Source organism: Culex pipiens, chromosome 2 (genome assembly GCF_016801865.2).
Source record: "Culex pipiens pallens isolate TS chromosome 2, TS_CPP_V2, whole genome shotgun sequence".
Taxonomy (NCBI): Eukaryota; Metazoa; Arthropoda; class Insecta; order Diptera; family Culicidae; genus Culex; species Culex pipiens.
Genome location: NC_068938.1, coordinates 116,914,137 through 116,941,777, shown reverse-complemented (window position 1 = coordinate 116,941,777; position 27,641 = coordinate 116,914,137). Strand labels below are relative to the sequence as shown.

The 27,641-nt window shown below is 34.7% G+C and overlaps 2 protein-coding genes across 7 annotated transcripts in view; one reads left to right on the top strand and one right to left on the bottom strand.

Annotated features, from left to right (window-relative positions):
• Window positions 1–27,641, top strand: part of LOC120424064 (probable ubiquitin carboxyl-terminal hydrolase FAF) — a 406,051-nt gene that overhangs the window by 32,159 nt on the left and 346,251 nt on the right. For all 6 annotated transcript variants that reach the window (XM_039588085.2, XM_039588080.2, XM_039588081.2 and 3 more), the window contains 3 exons: window positions 5,125–6,077; window positions 12,687–15,902; window positions 15,961–16,386. In XM_039588085.2, coding sequence (XP_039444019.1) covers window positions 5,125–6,077; window positions 12,687–15,902; window positions 15,961–16,386 — 4,595 coding nt within the window. The remainder of the gene's footprint in view (window positions 1–5,124; window positions 6,078–12,686; window positions 15,903–15,960; window positions 16,387–27,641) is intronic.
• On the bottom strand, window positions 1,973–4,285 carry LOC120424065 (uncharacterized). The gene is made up of 2 exons (XM_039588089.2): window positions 3,817–4,285; window positions 1,973–3,756 (listed from the first exon to the last, which is right to left on the bottom strand). The coding sequence occupies exon 2, from the start codon at window positions 3,724–3,726 to the stop codon at window positions 2,722–2,724; it is 1,005 nt and encodes a 334-aa protein (XP_039444023.1). The 5' UTR covers window positions 3,727–3,756; window positions 3,817–4,285; the 3' UTR covers window positions 1,973–2,721.

The following is a 27,641-nucleotide window of genomic DNA, read 5'->3' as shown; positions in this document are numbered from 1 at the left end:
TCTGCCCAGCAACTTGATGATGTTGATTTTGGACGCGCCTTTTTCCTTCACATCCTCTATGTGCTTTCTGTGGGTCAATGTCTTGTCCATAGTGAAACCGAGGTACTTGTGGGTGTTGTTGATCTCCACCTTTTCCCGTCTGATTTTTATCTTCAAGTGTTCGTGGTTTTTGTTGGTGAACGCGATCGCTGCACATTTGCTGACGTTGATGGTCAGATTCAGGCTCTCTAGGGCTGCTGCCAACTTTTCCAGGAATCGGTTAGTTCGGTTTGCTGCTTCTTCCAATGTATCTCCAATTCCCAACACAGCGAAGTCGTCCGCGAACTGGATCAGCTCACTACCGTCTTCTTTGACATCGTGCAGGGGGATGGTGTAGAAGTTGAAGACTATAGGAGATCCTGGGCATCCCTGTGGTAGCCCCTCACTGGTGTCTGCTGTTAGTTTGCTGCCGTCCGTCTCGAGCACTTGGGTCCTTTTGCTCAGGTAGGTGAATAACCAGGAAATGAGCTTCCCAGGGATACCCAAGTTGACCAGCGTTTTCATGAGGATGTTAAGATCGACGCTATCAAAGGCGCCGGACAGATCCAAGAACACTCCGATGGCCTGATCTTTCTCCCGTTTCGCCTCCTTGATCCGGTTGACTAGGTAGTTGACGCAGGTAATTGCTGAACAGTTCTTCCGAAACCCAAAAGACAGTTTAGGTAGAAGATTTTCAGCCTCCGCGAACTCATTCAACCTGTCCTTAACCGTGCTGTTGATCAACTTGAGGTTGACGTTCATCAAGGCTATCGGCCTTCTGGAGGACGGGGAAAGAGGATCGCCTTTTTGCTTGGGGATCGGTTTCACCTTGACGCACCTCCACCTTTCCGGGATTTCCTCGCTGACGAAAACGTGGTTGAGCATTTCGCACAGCTTGGTCTGAAATCCCAGGTCAAGTCCCTTGATGATCGCGTAAGACACTCCGTCTCCACCAGGTGCCGAGTGCTTCTTCTTCCTTTTGAGCGTGTTCAGGATTTCGGTTACTGTGATTGGGCGTTCGTATCCTTTCAGCTCTTCGTTGGTTCGGATCTCCGGTCGGCACGTCTCCTTGAGCTTCCCATCGTAGTAGTACTTCATGAACGCCTTACCGTCCTCCTCCGACATTTCCGGTTTCGCCGAGACTTGTTGGGTTAACGCTACGTCCAGACCTTTAATGATGTTCCAAAGCTGTTTCAAAGGGGTTGATTCATCCACTTGCTCGCTGAGTTCCTTGTTGTACTCCCGCTTCGCTCGCCTTATCAACCGTTTCAAAACAGCTCGTCTCTTCTGTAGTTCCAGTTGGTTTGTGAGGGATTTGGTCTTGTTGTAGCGTCTCAACTGTTCTCGTTTGGCTACGTAGGCTGCCTCAATGTCTTCGTTCCACCATCGCTTCAAATAGTTGGCTTTCTTGTTTTTTACCACGTACGATGCTTTCGCCAAACACTCTTCCAGAATGTTCTGCATTTCCTCCGGGTCTTGAATGCAATCTGGATCGACTTGGTTCAGCAGCTTGATGGCCTTTTCCTGGTTTATTTTTGTGGTCTTCCTCGGGAACACCGGAATCACGCTGCTAATCTGAGCCAGGATGCACAGATGCAGACTCCCAAACTCCTGATCCAAGACTTCCCAGGACGCTTTCCTAACCAGTCCCGGAGTGGCGAAGGAGATGTCGGGGGTCGAGCTTGGTCTTGTAGCAGTGGTCATACACGTTGAGGCTTGCTGCTTGTTCATGAGGACCATTCTCGAGGACATCATCAATCGCTGAATGAGGATCCCCTTCGGACACGGTTTGATGTTGCAGTCCCAGTTCTGATGGTGCCCGTTGAAGTCCCCTCCGACCAAGACCTCGCCATTCAGGTCCTGCAGTTCTTCGAAGAGCTTTTCGATCTTCCCGAGACATTCCTTGTGCAGTTCCCGGTTTGGCGGTACGTAGACTGATACGAAGGTAATTGGGTCGAATCCTTTCACTACTTTGACAGCGATAACCTCCACTGGCAGTAAGTTGTGAAACTTTATTTCTTCGAACTCCAAACTTTCGTGTACCAGAACTGCTACTCCTCCCCAACCTTCGTTTCTTCTTTGGCTCGCCATCCTGTAGTGGGCCATCCGGAAGTGCTCTTTCTGTTTTAACCAGATTTCTTGCAGCAGCGCTACGTGGATCTCGTTGTCTACTAGGAATCGATACAGTTCTTCCCTCGTCTCCGACGGGCGAATACTTTGCACGTTGTTTTGTAGGATGTTGAGTTTCTTACACGCCACTGTTGTGCTTATCGGCTGTTCTGTTTCCGTTCCCGTTCGGTGATGAGTTCCTCTCTATGATGTCCTGGATCCTGTTCGCGACTTCCACAATGAGCTGATCCCGCTCCAACCCCGCTCGAAAGCCTAATCATATAGACCATAAGTAGTCAAATGATATTTTTTACAATAAACAATAAACAATAAACTCTGAGGATACTTCCTGGACTTTCTTGCCGATGTGTGCCTGCAGAATCTTCAACGGTTGTATCCAATTCTGGTTCCTTACTTCGGCCAAGAACTCTCTGCGCATCTTGTCCAGAAATCGCTCAAAGTCGGTGGTTTTGAAGGGGTTTTCCGGACATTGACAGCCTCCGCCTTCCGGCCGGATGATTTCCGCTTGGTTTGCACCCCCCGATGAGTCTTGGACCCGACCCGAAATTTCGGGGCGATTGTTTCGTTGTCGGTTTACTTGCAAGGGGGGGTACGAAACGACGCCTTCGTCTCCTTCCTCTTCCAATCCCTCAAACCCATTTGTCGTTTTAGGGAAAGCTGCTTCTTCCGCTTCCTTGTATCCGATCTGCTTCGTCCGCATGGTATCCAGGATCCTTTGTATCCTTCGTCGTTCTGCGCAGTCCTTACTCGAGGCCCGGTGCTGACCTTTGCAGTTGGGGCAGTGATCCTGCTCTCCGCAATCCTCTTCTCCGTGGCCACGCCCGCAAATTCTGCACCGCCGCTTGCTAGTGCATTTTTAGCACTGTGGCCAAACCTCCAGCAGTTCTGGCATTGGCGAATGGGGAAAATGTACAGCTCGCATTTAAAGGCGCAGCCATATATCTTGACCAAGCGGGGAACCTTTTGGCCTGCTACCGTAATCCTCAGGTTGGACGTGTCAACCAGATTCTCTTTCACCCTCCTCTTGATCCGCTGCACCTCCAGAACCTCCGTCTCTGTTGTGATGCAGTCCTTGATCTCCTCATCTCCGAAATCCAGCGGAACTCCTTTGACGAAAAGGATTGTCGAGCTGTTCTTCCGTGGGAGGTGGATCTTGAGATTGTGGCTTGCGAGATTCAGGGACTTTAACTTGTTCTCCGCGCCGGCGTCCGTGACCACCACCTTGAACTGGAACCGCCCAATCTTCGTCACCTCCCGGTAATCCTTGAATCTCTTTTGGGTCAGAATCCTAGCCAGCTCCACCGGTTGAGTCGGATACTCTTTACCGGTATCGATGGGTTCGAAATAAACCACTCCCCGTTGCCCAGTGACCTCCTGCTGGACGGAGACCGTTGAGGTACTTGCCGCCGGGCTGGTTGTCACTCCAGCGTAAGTCGCCGCACTGGTTCCCGATGTTCCCTGCTGAGCTCTCCCGGAGTCCTTTCCTTTGGCCAGTTTTTCCTCCATGTTTGTTCCGATGATTGACTTCGACCGTGTGACCCTACCGTCCAGCGGCCACTTGTTCTGCTTCTTCGACATCTTGTTTTCCTTTCTCTGTATATTTCCACTCTGCAAATTATTCTTTCCTTAGCGCACTACACTATCCGGTGGACACGCTCGCGCGCGTACTTCGAACCGTCCGCCACAGCGGGATTTGGCACCGCTGATCCGCACGCTCTCGAACGATCACTCGAATCCGTCGTTTAACACTACGCGCGTCGATTCCCGTCCGCTCGCAAGAGCCGCACCCAAAAGCACTGCCCGAGGCCCCGCCCGCACGCTTTGGCACCGGTTGAGGACTTTCTACGCACTTTTCCCCACCGAAAAACACCGAAATCGACCGGATTTCACGCCACTTCCGGAGTCCGCGGTGGACCGCATACGATGCGACTGCGAGCTTTTCCTCTTTATGTTTGTTTGTTCAACTTGCAACTTTTTGGAGTTGTTTTGTGCGTGAAGAAATCTACCTTCACCTTCTTCTCCGTTTGCAATGTTTACATTTGCTCATCCCACCCTGTCAGTCATACTACTCATAGCGTGCCTGACCGTTACCCACTTTTGGGTTCGGTCCGTACGAGGGGTGTTCGTACGAGATATTTCAACCGGGCGCGACGTCTCAACACTAGGCAAAAACGTTGTTATGGTTTCGTTTGAGGAATATGCCAAAAATGTATGGACTTTCGTAATGTTTGCTCTCGTGGATCAAACTTTCTTTTTGCCCAGGTATTTAAAAACGTGCATAGTGCCCAAGGGGTGTAAATACTTTTTTTACATACTGTAGAGTTATTTAATTAAGGTCCCCGTGAAATTTGCAACTAAAAAGCGCAAAGAAAAAAAAAATTTGTGTTACGTTCAAAGTTGGTCAAGAAATTGTGTATGTGGATCGCGCAAACCCGTTCGTTGCGGGCCAAAAAACTCTCTACACTCTCTCGTTTGCGCACCGTTTGCTATTGCCAACCTTCTCGTTGATGATCGCAGCAGTCGGGGGGTTTGACACTGCTCACCTTCAAAAATTCTTCGGGCGGGTTGACAGCGGCTCGAACAAATGTGTTGGTAAATTTCTTACTAAGACGCTTTATTGGCATAGGCGTTGGGCGCAGGGTGGGTTCCAAAAATGTTAACAAGGTTTTAACTCATACACTTTTGACAGTTAAGGTTTTATAAGCGGCTATACAGGTTTTTGAATATTAATGATTTTATAAATAGTGACGCATGGTACCGACGTTACCATCCCGTTAAAAATCCCCCAGAAATCGGTCCCCTTTTTTTGTTTTGATGTTCGTAAAGCCATTTCTTGACCCCTTTTCTTGGGGAGTGACATATTACGCAGGACTAACGCCGTTACCATACGTAGGGGGAATCTACTTTTTATTTTTTAAATCACGAGTTTTTGCAGCAACACAGTTCAGTTGAAAAAAAAATCTTACTTTATTGCAGGAATCGATGGTGATTGTTCACCATGTGTTAAATTCTACCGAGATGGACTTTCAACATCATTTATCAAAATTTTAACTGATGAAGCAGTCTCGTCATGGAAATACAATATTCATCATTGCATTTTAATGTCATGCAGCAAATTGCTCCACTTGATTTCGCTGCACATGAAACGAGACAATTATCATCTTTTGAAACTGCTATCGGTTGTTTTTGATCCAGATAATAAATTTCACACTCATAATGCATCTCGTCCACAAGAACTACATCTGGCCCAGGCGGACACTGAACATATTGTTCAGGGCAGTCAAATTTATGCAAATTCACCTCCTGAGCCTAAAAATCCACGTGGCTGGCTCGTTGATCTGATCAACCACTTCGGGCTTCACAAAGGATTTGACAACTTCCAAGATCGAATGAATTTGGAAATTTCGAATTTTCGCAAGCAATGTTTGAAAGATAAATGCAACAGTGATACATCAATTGCTAGTCCATCATATACAAAATGTGAAGGTGAAGATAATCCAGAAAAACTAACGCTCAATACTTTGCACACCCTTTTGCAACCATTTGGGCAGTGTGCAGAGTTTTTAACGGTATCAACAGTTGAAAGGTATTTCATGCCGATTTGGGACGTTGTTTTGGATATTTTGGAATCCCTATCAGACGATGAGTTGAAACGAGAAGCCAAATTTGAAGGAAAAAACGATATTATAAATGGTATTGTAAAATATGCCCGTGCCTTGATAAGTCATGTACCAAATCAGGAAAATCTGCTGCGAGCGTTAGAAATGTGTCGACTCAGAATAATTTTGCGTGTGTTGCAAATTTCAAGCTTCAATGGAAAGATGAATGCATTAAATGAAATAAATAAAGTGCTCGGGTATGTATCGTACTTCCCACATCGGCAGATTTCAGACGAAGACAACGATATACTGAATGCAGAAAAAATGGCGGTAAGTGAAAAAAACAACTCCTAAATTATTTTTAGCTTATACGTAAGGCTACCAATTGTACGGATTTTATTCTACCATACCGAATTTTAACCCTCTTCGCGGATTTTAGCCAACCGGATTTTTGTACGGATTGTTTCGCATAACACGGATTTAGAGGATGACGAGATGGAATTCCCGGGAAAAAAAATCGGGAAATCGACCATTTTTGGACCTTCCGGGAAATTCGGTCGAGACTCCCGGGAAATTTTAAACTTATAAATATCGAAGCAAAATTACATAAACATACCAGAAAATTATTTGAAAATATCCTAATTGCTTAGAACATTGGATATTCAATGTTCGATGTTCAAGTTTGAATAATGCTTCTCTAATCTTCTTATTCAGAAAGTGTAAAATTTAACTTATCAATAGTTCCAATAACTATTATTGAGAGAAGCCAAAAAAATGTGGACCCCAAAATTTACATTAAAGCTTACTTAAGGGTGCACAGCAACCGAAGAAGTTGTTGTCTTCTTATTCCAAATTTGTCAAACTTACGGACCCAATCCTGAAAGAATCTGATTGTCAAAATGGTCAAACTTTATTGTAAATAACTTTGAAGACTGTAATTTAGGGGATGAATAAAAAATCATATCGATAGTTCCCGTATTTTTGAAGATACTAAAATGTCTGTAACAGAAATCTGGGTGCAAAAGCGATGGTTGATGTGTACCGTTAAAGGCAAATTTCCCAAGAAATGAAATCTGAAGTTTTTTTTAATATAATTTTTATTTATTATTTCTAAGAGGGAATTGCTTTTTCAAAATAAGTTCATCGTTATTTATCATATTGCAAAAATCCCGATAATTAGATATTAGGCGAAATTCTCGTATGTTTTGCAGGTTAAGCTCTTGCTCCTAACTCCATCCAATTTGCTGATTTTCACTATTTAAAAAACTAATTTTGCAAAACTTTTTATAGAAACTTGCTTGCTCACTTCTTATTGAGCTGTTTATAACTCGATTTCAGTTGAAAACGCTATTAATTAGCTTTAACTGAATGTCAAAGTTCTGACCTGCCAATATTAGAGGCACGCTGGAATTAGATGCTGTTCCCCTATATATTAGCTATTTTGTTTACTTCACAAAAATATAATAAGAAGTTCCTGACACAAGTTTTGAAACATGAGAAAAATTACTCAGTGCACAGTGGTCCAGATCGCAAAATTAAGTGGAAAATGGATTTTCCGAAAAATGGTGACGTTTTGGAGCTTTGGTGTCTTCAGAAGAGTTGTTGCAAATGGAAAGGGGCAACTTTTGGTTTGGTTCAAAATTAGGGTGGTTCACGATTAGGGTGATTTTGAAAATCTAACTTTTCAGGAATATTTTTGGGAATTTTTTTGTCTTCTAGAAAGTTGATGGGCTTGCCAATTCAAGCAACTTTGTCGAAGACACCAAAATTTTATCTCGTAATCTACGCCTTCTATGACCAAATTTATAAAAAGCATCTGAGCAAACCTTCAAAAATCAGTTTTTTGAACATGGCAATTCAGGGTTAACTTTTAGAGAAAAGTGATATTCGGAGCACTTTTAGAGCTCTACAAAACAAACATTTTCATTTTTTGACATGTCAATTTGGACTTAAGGGTCAAAAGTTACAGCCATTTTAAGGTAAAAAAGATGCAAATTTAAAACTTAAATATCTCAAAATGGCGCAAGCCAAATTTTAAGCACTAGGTTGCATTTGAAAGAAGAGATCTAGCACTACAAACGCTGAAAAAATCTCAGGGGTGTTTTTCTTTAAACTTGAGATATCTTCATTTGAAAAAGTCTAATTTTCAAGGGAAAACCATATGGGACCACCCTAACGAAATTCGAAAATTGTCCAAATATATGTTTTTCCATGTAATTTTGCCCGCTGAATCTGAATCTGCCCTCAGAATTGAGCCAAAATGTCAACAAATCGATTTTTGGTCATATTTTGGGTTTCCATGTAAAATTATCATTTAAACCCAAAATATGACCAAAAATCGATTTGTTGACATTTTGGCTCAATTCTGAGGGCAGATTCAGATTCAGCGGGCAAAATTACATGGAAAAACATATATTTGGACAATTTTCGAATTTCGTTAGGGTGGTCCCATATGGTTTTCCCTTGAAAATTAGACTTTTTCAAATGAAGATATCTCAAGTTTAAAGAAAAACACCCCTGAGATTTTTTCAGCGTTTGTAGTGCTAGATCTCTTCTTTCAAATGCAACCTAGTGCTTAAAATTTGGCTTGCGCCATTTTGAGATATTTAAGTTTTAAATTTGCATCTTTTTTACCTTAAAATGGCTGTAACTTTTGACCCTTAAGTCCAAATTGACATGTCAAAAAATGAAAATGTTTGTTTTGTAGAGCTCTAAAAGTGCTCCGAATATCACTTTTCTCTAAAAGTTAACCCTGAATTGCCACGTTCAAAAAACTGATTTTTGAAGGTATGCTCAGATGCTTTTTATAAATTTGGTCATAGAAGGCGTAGATTACGAGATAAAATTTTGGTGTCTTCGACAAAGTTGCTTGAATTGGCAAGCCCATCAACTTTCTAGAAGACAAAAAAATTCCCAAAAATATTCCTGAAAAGTTAGATTTTCAAAATCACCCTAATCGTGAACCACCCTAATTTTGAACCAAACCAAAAGTTGCCCCTTTCCATTTGCAACAACTCTTCTGAAGACACCAAAGCTCCAAAACGTCACCATTTTTCGGAAAATCCATTTTCCACTTAATTTTGCGATCTGGACCACTGTGCAGTGCCAATTAAGATTCGTAAACATTTTAAACTACAATTTTGCATCTGAAAAGCTTAAAGTTTCAAAGAATTAGTATTTTTTTTTATTATAGACATGTTACCACTTTTGTGGCATTCATGTCTTAAGAATAAGTATGAATTAATTTAAATACAATTCATTGAAGAGAAACTAAATTTTGACTAAATTATTACTTTTCCTTTTAAATTATTGCCGCTATTGGCATAGTAAAAACACTCCGGGGTCCTGGGATTTCTCGGGATTTGGCCAAATTCACCTCTCGATTTCCGGGAAATTGAAAATCTCGAGAACCGTCACCCTCTACACGGATTTATGCGGAATTTTATGATGAGATTTATACAGCAGTTCCGTATGAAAGTTAAAGAAAAAAAAGTGCTTCGATTTGGCTCAAAATTTTTCTGGGGGTTCCTTGGCCAAAATACACTGAAAGAATCCAATATAGTAAATTCATGTGTTTTTTCACGTGAGTGTCTCAAAAAATCAACATGGTAAATTTACATGCTTTTCATTAGACCTACACATGTTTAACATGTCTAATGGACGTGAAACCCACATTAGTTCAACCCATATTGATCCACTCTTTTTTCATGAGATTTTCATGTCTGATTCACATGAATTGCACTTTGATTTGCCCCAATTGACTTATCCTTTGGTTTTCAAGTGGAAATCACGTTAATGTCAAATGTTTTAGATATTGAAGTTGAAATGGCGAAAATCAGTCCCAAAGCAAGATGGCTATCTACAAAAAGATCGAGTTGAGAGCTCGCTCATTAAAATTGTGTTTTTAGCTGCTAAAGTGTGTTTTAATTGTTAATACTATGCTTCTAAACTGTGGTAAGCATTTTCTGATTATTTCTTTTAAAAATAAGCGATAAACAGGATTTTTTTCATTTTTTTTCAGTAAATTTCGTTTGGAATCCAAATTCATCGACGAGTCTAAAAGGTTTTGAATTCCTGGTAAACTTGTTTCGGGCAAAACAGTTTCCATCGACCGCATCCTGCTGCCGCTGCTCGTAGTGGCTCCCCGCGAAGATACGAAAATTTCCATGGAGACCTCGCAATAGTTCCGGATTGTGATATTGTAGCCACGGTTCGCTGATCACCCGAAGTTCCGGTCTCGAAAATGTGATATATTGGTGTATTCGCGAAAAAAAAAAAATTTTGCAATAAACGATATAGGATATATAAAACTATTTTTTCTTTAACAAAGAAAATCACTTTTTTTTAACTATTCATTTGAAAAGAAAAAGAAAATCATTTGATTTGAATGTGCAATCCATTTCATTTTCATCATTTTCAACGTGATTTTCACTTGGTTTGAATATGCAGCGGGATTAAAATTTTCTATGTGATTTGCACATGACATTCACATGTTAAGTCGTATGGGGTAGATCCATGTGTAAAACATGTGATATTGCTATGTGCCTTTCTTTCAGTGTAATTCGACCCGTATTTTTTTGTTTGGCCATTAGGGTGGCCTACGTCGTGTTAGGGTGGTCTGGAAAATTACCATTTTCGTCGATTTTACAAAAACCACTTTTTTCAAAAAAAAATCATAACTTCGCTCCATTCCAACCGATTTTAGCTGTCTTGGGCGCAAATGAAAGATGATAAGTTTGACTTCCAAGAAAAAATAATGTGGAGTTTCAAAAATCTAGTCTCACATTTGAAAAAGTCTTATGAAAACATCAAATGCCATTTTGACGGTGTCTGGACCAAAGAGCCTATATCTGAAAATATGTTTAACGGATTCCTCGGACAGTTTTACATAACATATCAAAAATTAGGCGAGGTTCATTAACAGGATTCACCCTGATGGCCAAACAAAAAAATACGGAGGGCTTTTGTTAATTTGATTATTATCCACCGGTGTCTACCGCGGTAAATGAAATACTTCATTTTGACATTTCAGGATACATTTTCGTGTAGCATGTTTTGTCACGCTGTGGGTGTGTTCAGTGCTGCCGTTGTTGCAGCACTTTGTGAACGCACCCCAGAAATGTCAGTTTGACAAATGGTCACCTTGGCGGGTAAATTTTATTTTGATCTCAGTCAGTACAAAAGAACACACCGGCATCGATCTAGTCTTGAAAAAAATATAAGTAAACAATTCCTCAACAGTTTTCGTTAAATAAAGTGTAGGGGAGTGTGGGGTAATTTGGACACCCTAAGGAAATTGCTCTGTTACGGGCTGTATGGATATTTTAAAGGAATGTGGATGACACCAGAGGATAATAGAGACCATATTTGATGGAAAAATGTCATTCATTTCGATAAATTTTGATGAAAAACCCATTTTTATCGCAAAAATTAAAAGGTGTCCAAATTACCCCCACATTTTTGTGTGGGGGTAATATGAACACCCCTATGGGGTAATTTGGACATGCCTTGTGGGGTAATTTGGACATGCCTTGTGGGGTAATGTGGACATACCTTGTGGGGTAATATGAACACCTTTTGTGGGGTAATTTGGACACATGTTGAAGAATAAGTTTAACATTTGATTTTTTGAGCATGTTTTTTATCCTTCAACCTGGTTTTGTAATTGCTTTATATTTTGAAGTGTTGCTCACAATATTTCATCAAAGGTTTAAATAATGATTTTGTGATAGAACTATAATGCAATAGGAAGATAACAAATAGTTCAGTGTAGTATACATAATTCAATCATTAAATTGAAACTGATTTGATTTAAACATTGATTCTGGATCAGGCACACTATACTTGTTTTTAGTGATTAAGGTATCGTTTATGTTTATATAAATCAATCTTTATATAGAATTTATCAGCCTGAAAATATTTTTTTTTTTTTTACATTCTGTAGCCCTTCAAATTTAAATATTATTGTAAACCAGCATAGAAATTAGAAATGTCAAAGAAATTAATTAAAAGCAATCAACATTAGAGTCTTGCTGAACGCCAAATGTACAGTAATCAGATTTTCATCAATTCGAATATTGGAATACATTTATCTAAATAAAAAAATAGAGGTTTTGTGAAAGTTCTCATTGCTCACATTCATTTTTGATTGTTTTTGACATATTAAATCCCTCTAAATTTATCTAAATCCCTTTAAAAACTCATCCAACCATGAAAGTTACTTTTTTGTTGCCTGACAGGTAGACTTTCAGGTAATAATAATAATCTAATAATAATAATAATCTTTATTTCATTTCAATTCATAATGCATTCCATAATTCCCCTAGTGAACATTAGTTCTTTTAAAGGGTTTTTTTCCAAGGTATGTCCAAATTACCCCACAAGCCATGTCCAAATTACCCCCATAGCATATTCTATCATTAATTGCGATTTTTGATGAAAAAAATGGATAAAATGCACAATTTTTATACGTACATATCTCAGGCATCGTCCAAGCAACCCCCTTAAACAAAAAATGTCCACTTTTTTGCCATATAACCCCTGCAAAACCTTATTTCCTAACCTTCAAATATTAGAATTTAAGGCACTACCAACCGGCCTTTGGAAACTTTTACACATTATACCAAAACTACTTAACCTATTCCAACTTTTTTGGTTTGTCCATACTCCTAGGCCATTACTAGTACTAGCCTTATCACTTAAATTGCCGTTTTCACTTTATATCCGAAGAAAACGTGATTTTTAAAGGGGTGTCCAAATTACCCCCACTGTCCATATTACCCCAAACTCCCCTACGGAGTTTTGATCAGCAAAAGTTGGTAGCCTTACTTATACGGAGTCTGAATAATCGGCCAGTCACTGTGTTCTATGGTTGAAGACGTATATGTAACACAATGTCATGATAACAATCTATCACAGTATTTTTCTTTTTCATTGCAGGAGTGGATACGAGAAAACAATGTGTTGGGTATTGTTCTTCGCGATTCATTGCATCAGCCACAATATGTTGAAAAGCTGGAGAAAATACTCCGTTTTCTTATTAAGGAGAAAGCGCTCACATTTGATGATCTAGATGCTGTGTGGCGCGCTCAAGCAGGAAAACACGAAGCGATCGTTAAGAATGTGCATGATTTACTGGCCAAGCTCGCTTGGGACTTCAATACCGAGCAGCTGGACTATTTGTTCAAGTGTTTTCAGACGTGCATGAAAACAGCCAACAAAAAGCAACGCGAACGGCTTCTAGAATTGAACAGACGTCTTGCAGAAGATGATAAAAACGGTGTGATGGCACAGAAAGTACTGAAATTGTTCTGGACACTGGCACACAGTGCTGATATACCGCCGGAAGTTCTGGATCAAGCATTAGCTTCCCATGTCAAGATTTTAGACTACAGCTGTTCCCAAGAACGTGATGCACAGAAGACAATTTGGCTGGATAAGTGTGTAGACGAGCTTAAACGTGGCGACGACTGGGCACTACCCGCATTGAGGCTCATACGAGAAATTTGTACGCTCTATGAAACAACAACAAGCCATACACAACGAATCCATCAGTTGCTTACAAGGCAACAGGTAATTGACAGATTGCAAAATGAACATACACTTGTAATTTTGGTCACCACCAGCTTGACGAGATATATGGATAAAGTCCGAGCTCGTGTCAGGTTAGAGCCTTCACTAGACCCTAAAACTTTGCTGTTAGATATGCGTTATCCGCATCCCCAGCAAATACAAGAACGGCTTGAGTTTCTCAAGTTCCTCCTTAAAGATGGACAACTTTGGCTGTGCGCGGAGCAGGCAAAACAGATCTGGCAATGCTTAACCGTGAATGCAGCATTTCCAAGTGATCGTGAAGAATGTTTCAGATGGTTTGGCAAGCTGATGGGTGATGAACCAGATTTGGATCCTGGAATCAATAAAGATTTTTTTGAAAATAATCTTCTCAAGTTGGATCCGGTTGTACTTACGGAAAGTGGCATCAAATGTTTCGAGCGATTTTTCAAAGCAGTCAACTCAAAAGAAGAACGCCTCAAAGGAAAACAACGTGGCTATGTTCTTGACAACGAAGATTTGATTGGAAAGGATTACCTTTGGCGTGTAATTACCGACGCAGATGAAAATATTGCGTACAAAGCGATCGACTTGCTTAAGGAGGTATCGACCGCTCTTAGTTTAAGACTGCAGGCAAGCTTAACAGAGTTTCACGAAAATTTTATTGGTGATTGTTGCGATAGGTTGCAAAACTATTATGAAACTGTGAAAATGTTAACAAATCTGATTGATGAGAACGTCAAAACGCCAGAAGATGATATCGTTAGCAGAAGACTAACAACGATGAAAAAAATGTGCCGTGTTGTAAAAACTTTGCAAGAATACATTAAAGAGTGTGATAAAAACTTTACAGGAGAAAGATTGTGGCTACCGTTGTGCAGGGCTTCGCGAGGAAAACATATACATCTTTACGTCCGTTTCCAATCTCCAGGACGACAGTTGGAGGATTTGGAAATAATCACACACACCAACGAGACGATTTGCTCATTTAAGCGAAGTCTACTAAAACGAATCAAACCGTCTACAAACCATATGAAAATAGATATGTTCAACTGCAATGGAGACTTGATAGAAATAGTCGAAGATCACCATCCGTTGTCCAGCTACAATATTCGGGACAAAACACTTATTACAGTGAAGCTAACTCCCAATGGATCAGGATTAGCTAGCTCACCTGATAGTTCGAGTGATACAAGTTCTGGGTCACCCCCCAGACCTTGCCCAGATTTAATAAAATCCGACTTGGAAGATATGTTGCCGGGTGTAATAATTGCACAGAAAACGCAATACATAGATTTTATTCTCAAAATGTATCAGTTAGGTAGTGACTTACAGCAAGACCTGTTGCGGGATAGCTGCAGCGCTCTGTTGCATCTCTTGCCTATAGATAGGAATACAGTAAAGAAAATCCACACTTTGTGTAACATATACGATTCTGAGGTTGAAAATAATGCTACTGCCCGTCATCCAGAGTCACTTTTTGTTGATCCCGCACCAGCACGCATTCTGTACAATTTAGAGGCGCTACATGCATTATTAATACCGGCACTAGAACCAAGATCTGAGACAACGCTTTATTTCCAATCTTGCTGGTTGCATTGCGGCGGTGGTCAGTTCATGTTGGGATTGTTAACCAAGAATAACTTTTTGCCTAACGCTGACGTGCACACAAAACGGACTGCTTTCCACTGTGTGCTAAAGCTAGTCAAATTCTTTTTGTACATCATGGGATACGTCCAGAGCCAGGTTGGTGACAATTCGCAAAACGTTCATCATGACGCTGATCGTTCTCATGTTGTTGTGCTAAAACAAGCTTTACAAGCGATTTCGGAAGGTTCAGAACTTACTGTAAAGTCTATGGCCAACAAATTGGCTTCAAACATAGCTGAAGAAATGCTCTCAACTGGACCACAAAGCGAACAATGTCGATTTTTTTATAGGTCAGCTATTCAGCTAAACATTCCGGATTCATCGACCATAAAAGCTATCGTGAACGTTGCATGGGCAGCTTCCGGAGACAACATTCAAATGTTGGGTTCGGTGTTTGATTTGAGTCAGAATATTTCCACTCCAAAGATCGAGGATTATGCTGTTTGCAAAGAAGCGATGGAGGTACTGTGCATTTCGTTGATATTACACCAAAACGCATATGAAAAGCTTAGCAGAGATATTTCGTGGTCCAACTTCGTTACATCTTTAGTACTTATGAATCCGTCATGTCACATACGACAAACAGCGTACGAACAGCTGTTTCTCATCACAACGTATTGCGCTGCCGATCGAAAACCATTCTTATTCATGGTAAAATTATTGGTGAAGCTTTTACACTCGATCGTTGTTCAGTATCAAGAGACATGCTCAGATTACTTCCAACTTTTTTGTCGCATTTTAAACTACGGTTGCTCATTAGGCTGGCCATTACCTATATGCAAGGAATTACTCACGCAAGAAATTGAGTGGCTCCGTACTATTCGCCACAATGTTAAGATAACAGGCGGAACCCAAGTACATGATGATTTATTAGAAGGACATTTATGTTTGACAAAAGAGCTTATGTACTATTTGAGTCCAGAAGTGAAAGCACTCAACAGCGATTTGATAATGGTAAGGGCTTACCATAATGATTTCTACAATTTAGTTATTTTGTTTTATCTACTCACAGGAAATTCTTAATGACTATTTGTTTAGTGCTTCGCGTCAGTATTTGCTGTTGAGGAAAAAGTCGCAAAATCTGGAGAGGAATGCACCACCTCCTGTATGCCGTAACCCACGAACAATATCGGCTGCATGTGATTTGCTGGTAGCCTTATGCCAACATAGCGTTAAAAATACAAACATATTGGTCGAGAACTTATTGGAAATGTTCTGCACCAATATTGAGCCACTGCGCGAATGGGAGTACCTACCACCGGTGGGACCACGCCCGTTCCATGGATTCTGTGGACTGAAAAACGCCGGTGCCACATGCTACATGAATTCTGTGCTTCAACAGCTATATATGGTCCCGTCATTAAGGATCGGAATACTTTCCGCTCTAGGAGCTGCCGATGATTTAACTGAAGATTTTAGCGGAAATTTGGATGCACATGTAAGTTTAATTTGTTGTTTCGGTATTATCCTTCCCAAAGACTGTGGGTCTTTGTGAACCATTTCAATTCACTGTATTTTTATGTTTGTTATTTACTCATTTATTTTTCGAATTAATACACCATAAATAGGGACTGGGCCATTCGGTGGAAAGCCGAACTGTAGAAAAACAATCGGCGGAACGGGTCATTTGGCAGAAAAGGTCATTCGGCAGAAAATACGTTTGGCAGAAAAGCTTGTTAGGCAGAAAATCAATTGACAGAATGTCGTTAGGCGTACAAGGCGGTACAGCCCTGACTGAAAAGTCCGTCAGACGTCCGTCGTTTGTCGTCCGTGCAATTGTACGACGTCGCACGACAATGTCGTACGACTTTCGCGTGAATGTCATACGTTTTTGCACCAAAATGTCGTATTTGTCGTGCGATCGATGATCGAAATTGTACGACATTGTTGTACGACATTCGACCGACGTCGCACGGTTTTGTTATTTAGAATGTCGTGCTATTGTCGTGTGCTGTCAATTCGGATTTTTAGGTTATGTTGCAGTTGAAAAAACTGTTGTTTTGTTTTGATTTTTTTATTCAAGCTGTCAAATTTTTTTAAAAATATTCACTTGTTCACCTAATTTCACTTGCGGATTGCTGATTCTTCTCCAACTTGGCTTCCTTCGGGATTTGCCTTGACCGCAGCTTCCGGCTTGGATGTTGGTGTTCTTCTGAGGCGGCCGTGGCAGCATCTTGGTCGTGTTGGACTTTTGCTCCTCGACGAGCTGATCAAACCCCGGATGCGACGCCAATCTCCGACGGATTGATGTTTACCGTAGTACGAGACAACGTGGGTTTGTGGAGTACGAGTCTGAGAAAACGTGGCTGCTTCCGTGGGTTCTACGACACGTTTCCGGCAGGATCAGATTGGAATATGTTTGTTGCCTGAAAAAATATATCATCAGTCAACAATTGGCAATAATTTATAAATTAAATTCTGATTTGAATAATAATAAAATTTAAAGACAATAAAATTTCAAATATGTATTTTTGAACTGTAAAAGAAAAACTAAATTTATAAATTCTCGCTTACTTTAACAAAAGGTCCTATGTACATAGGAAACCCATGGCGCATTGGATGTTCTGGGAAAGTAATCTAGAAATATCAAAATCTAAAATTCTAAAATTCTAAAATTCTAAAATTCTAAAATTCTAAAATTCTAAAATTCTAAAATTCTAAAATTCTAAAATTCTAAAATTCTAAAATTCTAAAATTCTAAAATTCTAAAATTCTAAAACTCTAAAATTCTAAAATTCTAAAATTCTAAAATTCTAAAATTCTAAAATTCTAAAATTCTAAAATTCTAAAATTCTAAAATTCTAAAATTCTAAAATTCTAAAAATCTAAATTTTTAAAATTCTAAAATTCTAAAATTCTAAAATTCTAAAATTCTAAAATTCTAAAATTCTAAAATTCTAAAATTCTAAAATTCTAAAATTCTAAAATTCTAAAATTCTAAAATTCTAAAATTCTAAAATTCTAAAATTCTAAAATTCTAAAATTCTAAAATTCTAAAATTCTAAAATTCTAAAATTCTAAAATTCTAAAATTCTAAAATTCTAAAATTCTAAAATTCTAAAATTCTAAAATTCTAAAATTCTAAAATTCTAAAATTCTAAAATTCTAAAATTCTAAAATTCTAAAATTCTAAAATTCTAAAATTCTAAAATTCTAAAATTCTAAAATTCTAAAATTCTAAAATTCTAAAATTCTAAAATTCTAAAATTCTAAAATTCTAAAATTCTAAAATTCTAAAATTCTAAAATTCTAAAATTCTAAAATTCTAAAATTCTAAAATTCTAAAATTCTAAAATTCTAAAATTCTAAAATTCTTAAATAAAATTCTAAAATTCTAAAATTCTAAAACTCTAAAACTCTAAAACTCTAAAATTCTAAAATTCTAAAATTCTAAAATTCTAAAATTCTAAAATTCTAAAATTCTAAAATTCTAAAATTCTAAAATTCTAAAATTCTAAAATTCTAAAATTCTAAAATTCTAAAATTCTAAAATTCTAAAATTCTAAAATTCTAAAATTCTAAAATTCTAAAATTCTAAAATTCTAAAATTCTAAAATTCTAAAATTCTAAAATTCTAAAATTCTAAAATTCTAAAATTCTAAAATTCTAAAATTCTAAAATTCTAAAATTCTAAAATTCTAAAATTCTAAAATTCTAAAATTCTAAAATTCTAAAATTCTAAAATTCTAAAATTCTAAAATTCTAAAATTCTAAAATTCTAAAATTCTAAAATTCTAAAATTCTAAAATTCTAAAATTCTAAAATTCTAAAATTCTAAAATTCTAAAATTCTAAAATTCTAAAATTCTAAAATTCTAAAATTCTAAAATTCTAAAATTCTAAAATTCTAGAATTCTAAAATTCTAAAATTCTAAAATTCTAAAATTCTAAAATTCTAAAATTCTAAAATTCTAAAATTCTAAAATTCTAAAATTCTAAAATTCTAAAATTCTAAAATTCTAAAATTCTAAAATTCTAAAATTCTAAAATTCTAAAATTCTAAAATTCTAAAATTCTAAAATTCTAAAATTCTAAAATTCTAAAATTCTAAAATTCTAAAATTCTAAAATTCTAAAATTCTAAAATTCTAAAATTCTAAAATTCTAAAATTCTAAAATTCTAAAATTCTAAAATTCTAAAATTCTAAAATTCTAAAATTCTAAAATTCTAAAATTCTAAAATTCTAAAATTCTAAAATTTTAAAATTCTAAAATTCTAAAATTCTAAAATTCTAAAATTCTAAAATTCTAAAATTCTAAAATTCTAAAATTCTAAAATTCTAAAATTCTAAAATTCTAAAATTCTAAAATTCTAAAATCTAAAATTCTAAAATTCTAAAATTCTAAAATTCTAAAATTCTAAAATTCTAAAATTCTAAAATTCTAAAATTCTAAAATTCTAAAATTCTAAAATTCTAAAATTCTAAAATTCTAAAATTCTAAAATTCTAAAATTCTAAAATTCTAAAATTCTAAAATTCTAAAATTCTAAAATTCTAAAATTCTAAAATTCTAAAATTCTAAAATTCTAAAATTCTAAAATTCTAAAATTCTAAAATTCTAAAATTCTAAAATTCTAAAATTCTAAAATTCTAAAATTCTAAAATTCTAAAATTCTAAAATTCTAAAATTCTAAAATTCTAAAATTCTAAAATTCTAAAATTCTAAAATTCTAAAATTCTAAAATTCTAAAATTCTAAAATTCTAAAATTCTAAAATTCTAAAATTCTAAAATTCTAAAATTCTAAAATTCTAAAATTCTAAAATTCTAAAATTCTAAAATTCTAAAATTCTAAAATTCTAAAATTCTAAAATTCTAAAATTCTAAAATTCTAAAATTCTAAAATTCTAAAATTCTAAAATTCTAAAATTCTAAAATTCTAAAATTCTAAAATTCTAAAATTCTAAAATTCTAAAATTCTAAAATTCTAAAATTCTAAAATTCTAAAATTCTAAAATTCTAAAATTCTAAAATTCTAAAATTCTAAAATTCTAAAATTCTAAAATTCTAAAATTCTAAAATTCTAAAATTCTAAAATTCTAAAATTCTAAAATTCTAAAATTCTAAAATTCTAAAATTCTAAAATTCTAAAATTCTAAAATTCTAAAATTCTAAAATTCTAAAATTCTAAAATTCTAAAATTCTAAAATTCTAAAATTCTAAAATTCTAAAATTCTAAAATTCTAAAATTCTAAAATTCTAAAATTCTAAAATTCTAAAATTCTAAAATTCTAAAATTCTAAAATTCTAAAATTCTAAAATTCTAAAATTCTAAAATTCTAAAATTCTAAAATTCTAAAATTCTAAAATTCTAAAATTCTAAAATTCTAAAATTCTAAAATTCTAAAATTCTAAAATTCTAAAATTCTAAAATTCTAAAATTCTAAAATTCTAAAATTCTAAAATTCTAAAATTCTAAAATTCTAAAATTCTAAAATTCTAAAATTCTAAAATTCTAAAATTCTTAAATAAAATTCTAAAATTCTAAAATTCTAAAACTCTAAAACTCTAAAACTCTAAAATTCTAAAATTCTAAAATTCTAAAATTCTAAAATTCTAAAATTCTAAAATTCTAAAATTCTAAAATTCTAAAATTCTAAAATTCTAAAATTCTAAAATTCTAAAATTCTAAAATTCTAAAATTCTAAAATTCTAAAATTCTAAAATTCTAAAATTCTAAAATTCTAAAATTCTAAAATTCTAAAATTCTAAAATTCTAAAATTCTAAAATTCTAAAATTCTAAAATTCTAAAATTCTAAAATTCTAAAATTCTAAAATTCTAAAATTCTAAAATTCTAAAATTCTAAAATTCTAAAATTCTAAAATTCTAAAATTCTAAAATTCTAAAATTCTAAAATTCTAAAATTCTAAAATTCTAAAATTCTAAAATTCTAAAATTCTAAAATTCTAAAATTCTAAAATTCTAAAATTCTAAAATTCTAAAATTCTAAAATTCTAAAATTCTAAAATTCTAAAATTCTAAAATTCTAAAATTCTAAAATTCTAAAATTCTAAAATTCTAAAATTCTAAAATTCTAAAATTCTAAAATTCTAAAATTCTAAAATTCTAAAATTCTAAAATTCTAAAATTCTAAAATTCTAAAATTCTAAAATTCTAAAATTCTAAAATTCTAAAATTCTAAAATTCTAAAATTCTAAAATTCTAAAATTCTAAAATTCTAAAATTCTAAAATTCTAAAATTCTAAAATTCTAAAATTCTAAAATTCTAAAATTCTAAAATTCTAAAATTCTAAAATTCTAAAATTCTAAAATTCTAAAATTCTAAAATTCTAAAATTCTAAAATTCTAAAATTCTAAAATTCTAAAATTCTAAAATTCTAAAATTCTAAAATTCTAAAATTCTAAAATTCTAAAATTCTAAAATTCTAAAATTCTAAAATTCTAAAATTCTAAAATTCTAAAATTCTAAAATTCTAAAATTCTAAAATTCTAAAATTCTAAAATTCTAAAATTCTAAAATTCTAAAATTCTAAAATTCTAAAATTCTAAAATTCTAAAATTCTAAAATTCTAAAATTCTAAAATTCTAAAATTCTAAAATTCTAAAATTCTAAAATTCTAAAATTCTAAAATTCTAAAATTCTAAAATTCTAAAATTCTAAAATTCTAAAATTCTAAAATTCTAAAATTCTAAAATTCTAAAATTCTAAAATTCTAAAATTCTAAAATTCTAAAATTCTAAAATTCTAAAATTCTAAAATTCTAAAATTCTAAAATTCTAAAATTCTAAAATTCTAAAATTCTAAAATTCTAAAATTCTAAAATTCTAAAATTCTAAAATTCTAAAATTCTAAAATTCTAAAATTCTAAAATTCTAAAATTCTAAAATTCTAAAATTCTAAAATTCTAAAATTCTAAAATTCTAAAATTCTAAAATTCTAAAATTCTAAAATTCTAAAATTCTAAAATTCTAAAATTCTAAAATTCTAAAATTCTAAAATTCTAAAATTCTAAAATTCTAAAATTCTAAAATTCTAAAATTCTAAAATTCTAAAATTTGTATTTTTTTATTTAAAATATAATTTTTTTGAATTTTAGCATTTTTAGAATTTAGAATTTTAGAACTTATAATGTTTAGAATTTTCGAATTCAAAATTCCAACTCGTGCGACTAACGTTTTTGGAATTTAAGAACTTTATAATGTCAGATTTTTAGTATTTATCAATTGAAGAATTTTAGTATTTAAGAATTAGGGAATTTTAGTATTTAAATTTTTGTCAATTTCAAAATTTTCATATTTTTTTTCATATATATTTTTTTAATATTTGAAGACTTTGAGAATTTTAAGAATTAATAAATTCAAGAAATTTGAGAATGTTAACAATTTGTACAATATCAAGAAATTAAATAAATTTAGAATTTTCAAATTCTTGCATTCTTAAGTTCTGGAATGCTAGAATTTTAAATAAGAAAGAAAAACTTTATAATTTAGAATTAGAATTAGAATTGGTGTTTATTAGAATTTAACAGTTCTGCTCCAGGATGTTACATTTGCAATTCAGAGATTTGGAGAACCTTTCAACTGAGATCAATTCATAAGCCTTTACAGAAAGGGTACATGTTTCTATGTTTAGATGTTGCTAGCTGCGTGCTCTTTTAGGAAAAATAAATTTTGAGAAAAAAACCCTAGATATATGTTTGGCTTAAGACTTTATAATTTAATTTTACAATTATCAAATCAAATCAAATAATTTAATTTTACAATTATCAAATCAAATCAGCGTTGAAGTTTTTTTTAAACTTTAGTATTTTAGATTTTTTTTATTTTTCAGTTTGGAATTATTGGACTGAAAAGTTAAGAATTTGCGATGTTCCATTCATCCTATTTTTAATTTCGATCGTCCAATCGCACTTCCAGCACACCTCCTCCATCGTTTCTAAAACATGACTCACCAACCGCTTCCTCGTTCACAAACTGGTTCCTTCCCGTCCCGTCTTCCGGAATGGCCTGCCGAGTAAACCATATTTCCTGTCCTCCTCCTCCTCTCCTTCCTATACCGCCACGAAGACCGAAATCTGGAATACAAGACACTTTGATTCGGTCGCTCGCCCACTCCGGCAGAAACAGTAGTTCAACCTAGAACACAACTTACCTTTGTTGTTGTTGTTGATTTTATTAGGGGAACTTTAACCCTATGGGTCATTCGCTCCAACTTACCTTTAAACTGTCCAAAATCCTCCCAAAGCCTAAAACCAACAACAACTCTAGGTTCGGCTCGGTTGCAATCAAGTCCGAACAAGATCAACTGAAAAGAACTGTCAAACTGTTTGCGTCGACGATAATCGACGTCGAATTGGAGGTTAATCGATGAAAAAAAACAATGTCGGGCAGGTCGAGTGTTTGTCGTACGTTTGTCGTCCTTTAGACCAATCGATATCGAAACGGTAAAATCAAAACCGCGCGACAGCTTGTACGACGTGCGACATTTTTCAAACAGGGAGATGGCAGAATAACTGTTCAGGACGAATAAGTTTTTTGGCAGAATGTTGTTGGGCGGAATATATAATAAGTAGTTCAGCAGAAAACCATTCGGCAGAAAGCTTTGTTTGGCAGGATCTTTTCTTATTTGGAACTGTTCGAAAACAATACACAAAACAATCATAACATAAAAAATCAATTTGTTTACACTCAAAATCAAAGTACCGTTTCAAGTAGGTACAAAAAGTTCACATTTTCGCAGTACTTTTGTACACTGTAGCTGAATAACTCACTTTGCTTAGTCCGTCCTTCGTTTGTAGTCCGTGCAACCATACGACGTCAAAATTGAAAATATCAACATTTTTTGACATTGTCAAACGGTTTTCTAGCGACGACGCACGGTTTTGTTATTCAGGACCATTCCCTGACAGACGGACAAAAAGGCCCGAATTCCGACGGAATTTGGGCCCTTTTCGTGCTTATATGCAACACTTTGTCCGACGATCGTCGAAATCGACGTTTGAGAAAATCGACGTTGACGGGCCGTTTTCGGGCGACTTTGCTATTTAGAATTTCCTGCCGCTGTCGGACGCTCACGTTTATGATTTAGGGCAAAATCAATCAAAACTATTTTTTTTTTTTGCAAACATGTACTTTTTATTTAACTTTATTGATGATTAGGGTTCCCAGAATATGGGACTTTTTCTCAAAACCTCGCTCCACAAGCTGAATATTGTTCCTTGACCTATTTTAGGACTCTGGGTCAAATAATCAATGGGTTAATCTCAACCAATTTCGCTCAAAATTTACACAGATGCTTAAAATAACCCAAAAACCGTTTTTTGCTTGTGGAGCAGGGGGTAATTTTTTCTGGGAACCCTATTGATGATTGATGTATTTTTGTCTTCAGTGTGTGCCGATTTTGATCCAAAGAAGCAGCTCTTGCATGTTTTGTTTGTGTCCTTGTCTAAGAGAAAAGGAAATTTAAGAAAATTAAAAACAAAAAAACAAGCAAATTAAAAATTTACCGGAACTTTGTCCTGTTGTTCGGAGGACCGAATCCTCGCCGATCAAAATGGTTTCTCCGGAGAGGGCAATTTATCCATTGCTGCTGGATTCCGTCCAGGGAGAAATTGTTTATTTGGTTTGTTCGCACTAATATCATTTTAAAATAAATTTTTAAGGATTTGGTAGCTAAGAATTTTTTTTAAGACTTTGCTTAGAGCAGGGGTGCCCAACCTTTTAGCCCTGCGGGCCAGATCTAATTTTTTGAAGCAGTGGCGGGCCGGAACTAATGTTGGTAAAAGTTCAAAAAAAAAATCATGCTATGCTATGCTATGCTATGCTATAAACATTAAATACCCTAATATCATTAACAAAAAAAACATTCAATTTTCGTCGCTGCAAATTTTTTTTTAGTTTGAAAAATCAACGAGACAAGTTAAAATTTATTCAATCGAAATTTGGATTCAAATCTTCTTTACGAAAAAACAATTTTTGTGTTGTTGTGCACCTTTATTCAAATATTTTACAAAACATTCCAAATGATTTTAAAGACACGAAATGTAGAAAAAGTGGAGAAAAATAAATATCTGATAGTTTTTAATTAGTCATTCTTAAATTTTCTTAGAATTATTGAAGTAAATTAAAAAAATTCTGTCTGATTTCTTGACTCATTTTGAAAGATTTTTAAATATTTCAAAAATATGTACAGCGATTTTTATTTTCGATATGATTAATTTGCTTTTTTGAAGCTTCTCTTTCATCAAATCATTAAAAAGATGTTATGAAAAAATACATTATTTTTGCTTACTCATTTATGAAAAATCAATTTCAATCAAAATCTTCTAAAATGTAACAATTCATTTAGAAGTAAAAACAGCCAAAACATTGAGAAACTAAAAAAAATACAAAGGCAAAATCCTAACAAAACGTAGAATTAGAAACATTTTATGTCAAAAGCAAAAATTAAACAAATAAATGTTTCGTTTTAAAATATCTGAAAATTTGAGCTCAAGATTATCTTTCAAATTTTGACATTAAATTTATTTACAACAAGCTCTTCCCGGCGAACTTCGTTCTGCCTAATTTCGTTCGTTGACGTTTATAGTTTGTTTGCCTATTCAGCCTCCTGTGATCAAAATTTGACTTTTACTTACAGTATGTAAAAAAAGTATTTACACCCCTTGGGCACTATGCACATTTTGTGATGAAACATGTAAAACATTAAAAGTTTGACAGGAACCTAGTACTACGTTTTGTTCAGAAACTCATGCCAAACATTTTGCTACAAAAAGCTCAAGAAAAGATGATTTCTATAAAAAGTTATATAACAAATACTATTACGAAAATAAAAAAGGTGCAAAAAAAGTATGTACACCTTTCGAAAAATTAACATAAATAATGTTATTTGTTGACAAATCACCATAAATCCAGTCTCCCAACTCCAAATAGGCATCCTTGACTGATTAAAAAAAGAATTTGGATTGAATATAAAGTTTACTAACTACTTAGTATAAAAGTTTATATAACTCTGGAAATTCTATATAAAACTTATTTAAACTTAATTTTGCAAACTTTTAATTCAACTAAATGTCAATATATTACCTTATAATTGCTAAATAAACATTTTGGAGTGGGTATAACACCGTTTTGGGGGTATTTGTATCGATAGTATAGATTTTTCGTTGGAATTTCGTACCAACCCGGAATTACGTCGTAGGAAAATCCGCCTGCATCCGAACCGGTCCACGATTCACAAGTCAACCTATGTGGAATCGGAAAGGGCATAAAATTTTCGATCTTTTGATACCCAAACATCTAGGTTTTCTTTAAAACCTACGTTTTTAAATACCTGGGCAAAAAGTAAGTTTGATCCACGAGAACAAAAATCACGAAATTCCATACATTTTTGGCAGGTTGCTCAAACGAAACCATAACAACGTTTTTGCTTAGGTATTTAAAAACGTAGGTTTTAAAGAAAACCTAGATGTTTGGGTATCAAAAGATCGGAAATTTTATGCCCTTTCCGATTCCACATAGGTTGACTTGTGAATCGTGGACCGTTTCGGATGCCGGGGGATTTTCCTACGACGTAATTCCGGGTTGGTACGAAATTCCAACGAAAAATCTATTCTATCGATACAAATACCCCCAAAACGGTGTTATACCCACTCCAAAATGTTTATTTAGCAATTATAAGGTAATATATTGACATTTAGTTGAATTAAAAGTTTGCAAAATTAAGTTTAAATAAGTTTTATATAGAATTTCCAGAGTTATATAAACTTTTATACTAAGTAGTTAGTAAACTTTATATTCAATCCAAATTCTTTTTTTAATCAGTCAAGGATGCCTATTTGGAGTTGGGAGACTGGATTTATGGTGATTTGTCAACAAATAACATTATTTATGTTAATTTTTCGAATGGTGTACAAACTTTTTTTGCACCTTTTTTATTTTCGTAATAGTATTTCTTATATAACTTTTTATAGAAATCATCTTTTCATGAGCTTTTTGTAGCAAAATGTTTGGCATGAGTTTCTGAACAAAACGTAGTACTAGGTTCCTGTCAAACTTTAAATTTTTTACATGTTTCATCACAAAATGTGCATAGTGCCTAAGGGGTGTAAATACTTTTTTTACATACTGTAATTTTTTTCATACAATCTGCAGATGCTCTGGAATCGGACCCAGAGTGACCAAAGTGGCAATTTTTCAGCTCATAAACCTTCCTTGGACTTATACGAACCCAACGCAACAAAGAGCACCCCGATCCGACGTTCCGTGTTCAACTGATTCGCGTTCGAACAAAACCGTCGAAATTTTTTATATATATAGATAGATAGATTTATGAACAGCCTTTAGGACCGGTCATAGAACTTTTTTGAAAAGCTGTCGCGGGCCGGATGAAATGGCTTCACGGGCCGGATCCGGCCCGCGGGCCGGACGTTGGGCAGGCCTGGCTTAGAGAAACCCAATGATCTGTCATAAATTTTATCACCACCTGCTAATTTTCTATACGCCGATCAAACGCAGGACAAACGCTCGAAAATGGCAGGACAAGATTGATTTCGAGTAGATAACGCTTCGAATCGCACGACCGCGGGACTTCAGTCTAACAGGATTGTGGTTTGCTGTAATTTCAGTTTTCAGTTCATTTATACCAGACCTACCAGACTTACCTTTTGACGGGTGCGACAACGGTTTGCTATGATACCGGTTTTTCTATGCGCCAAATCCGACACAGCTCGG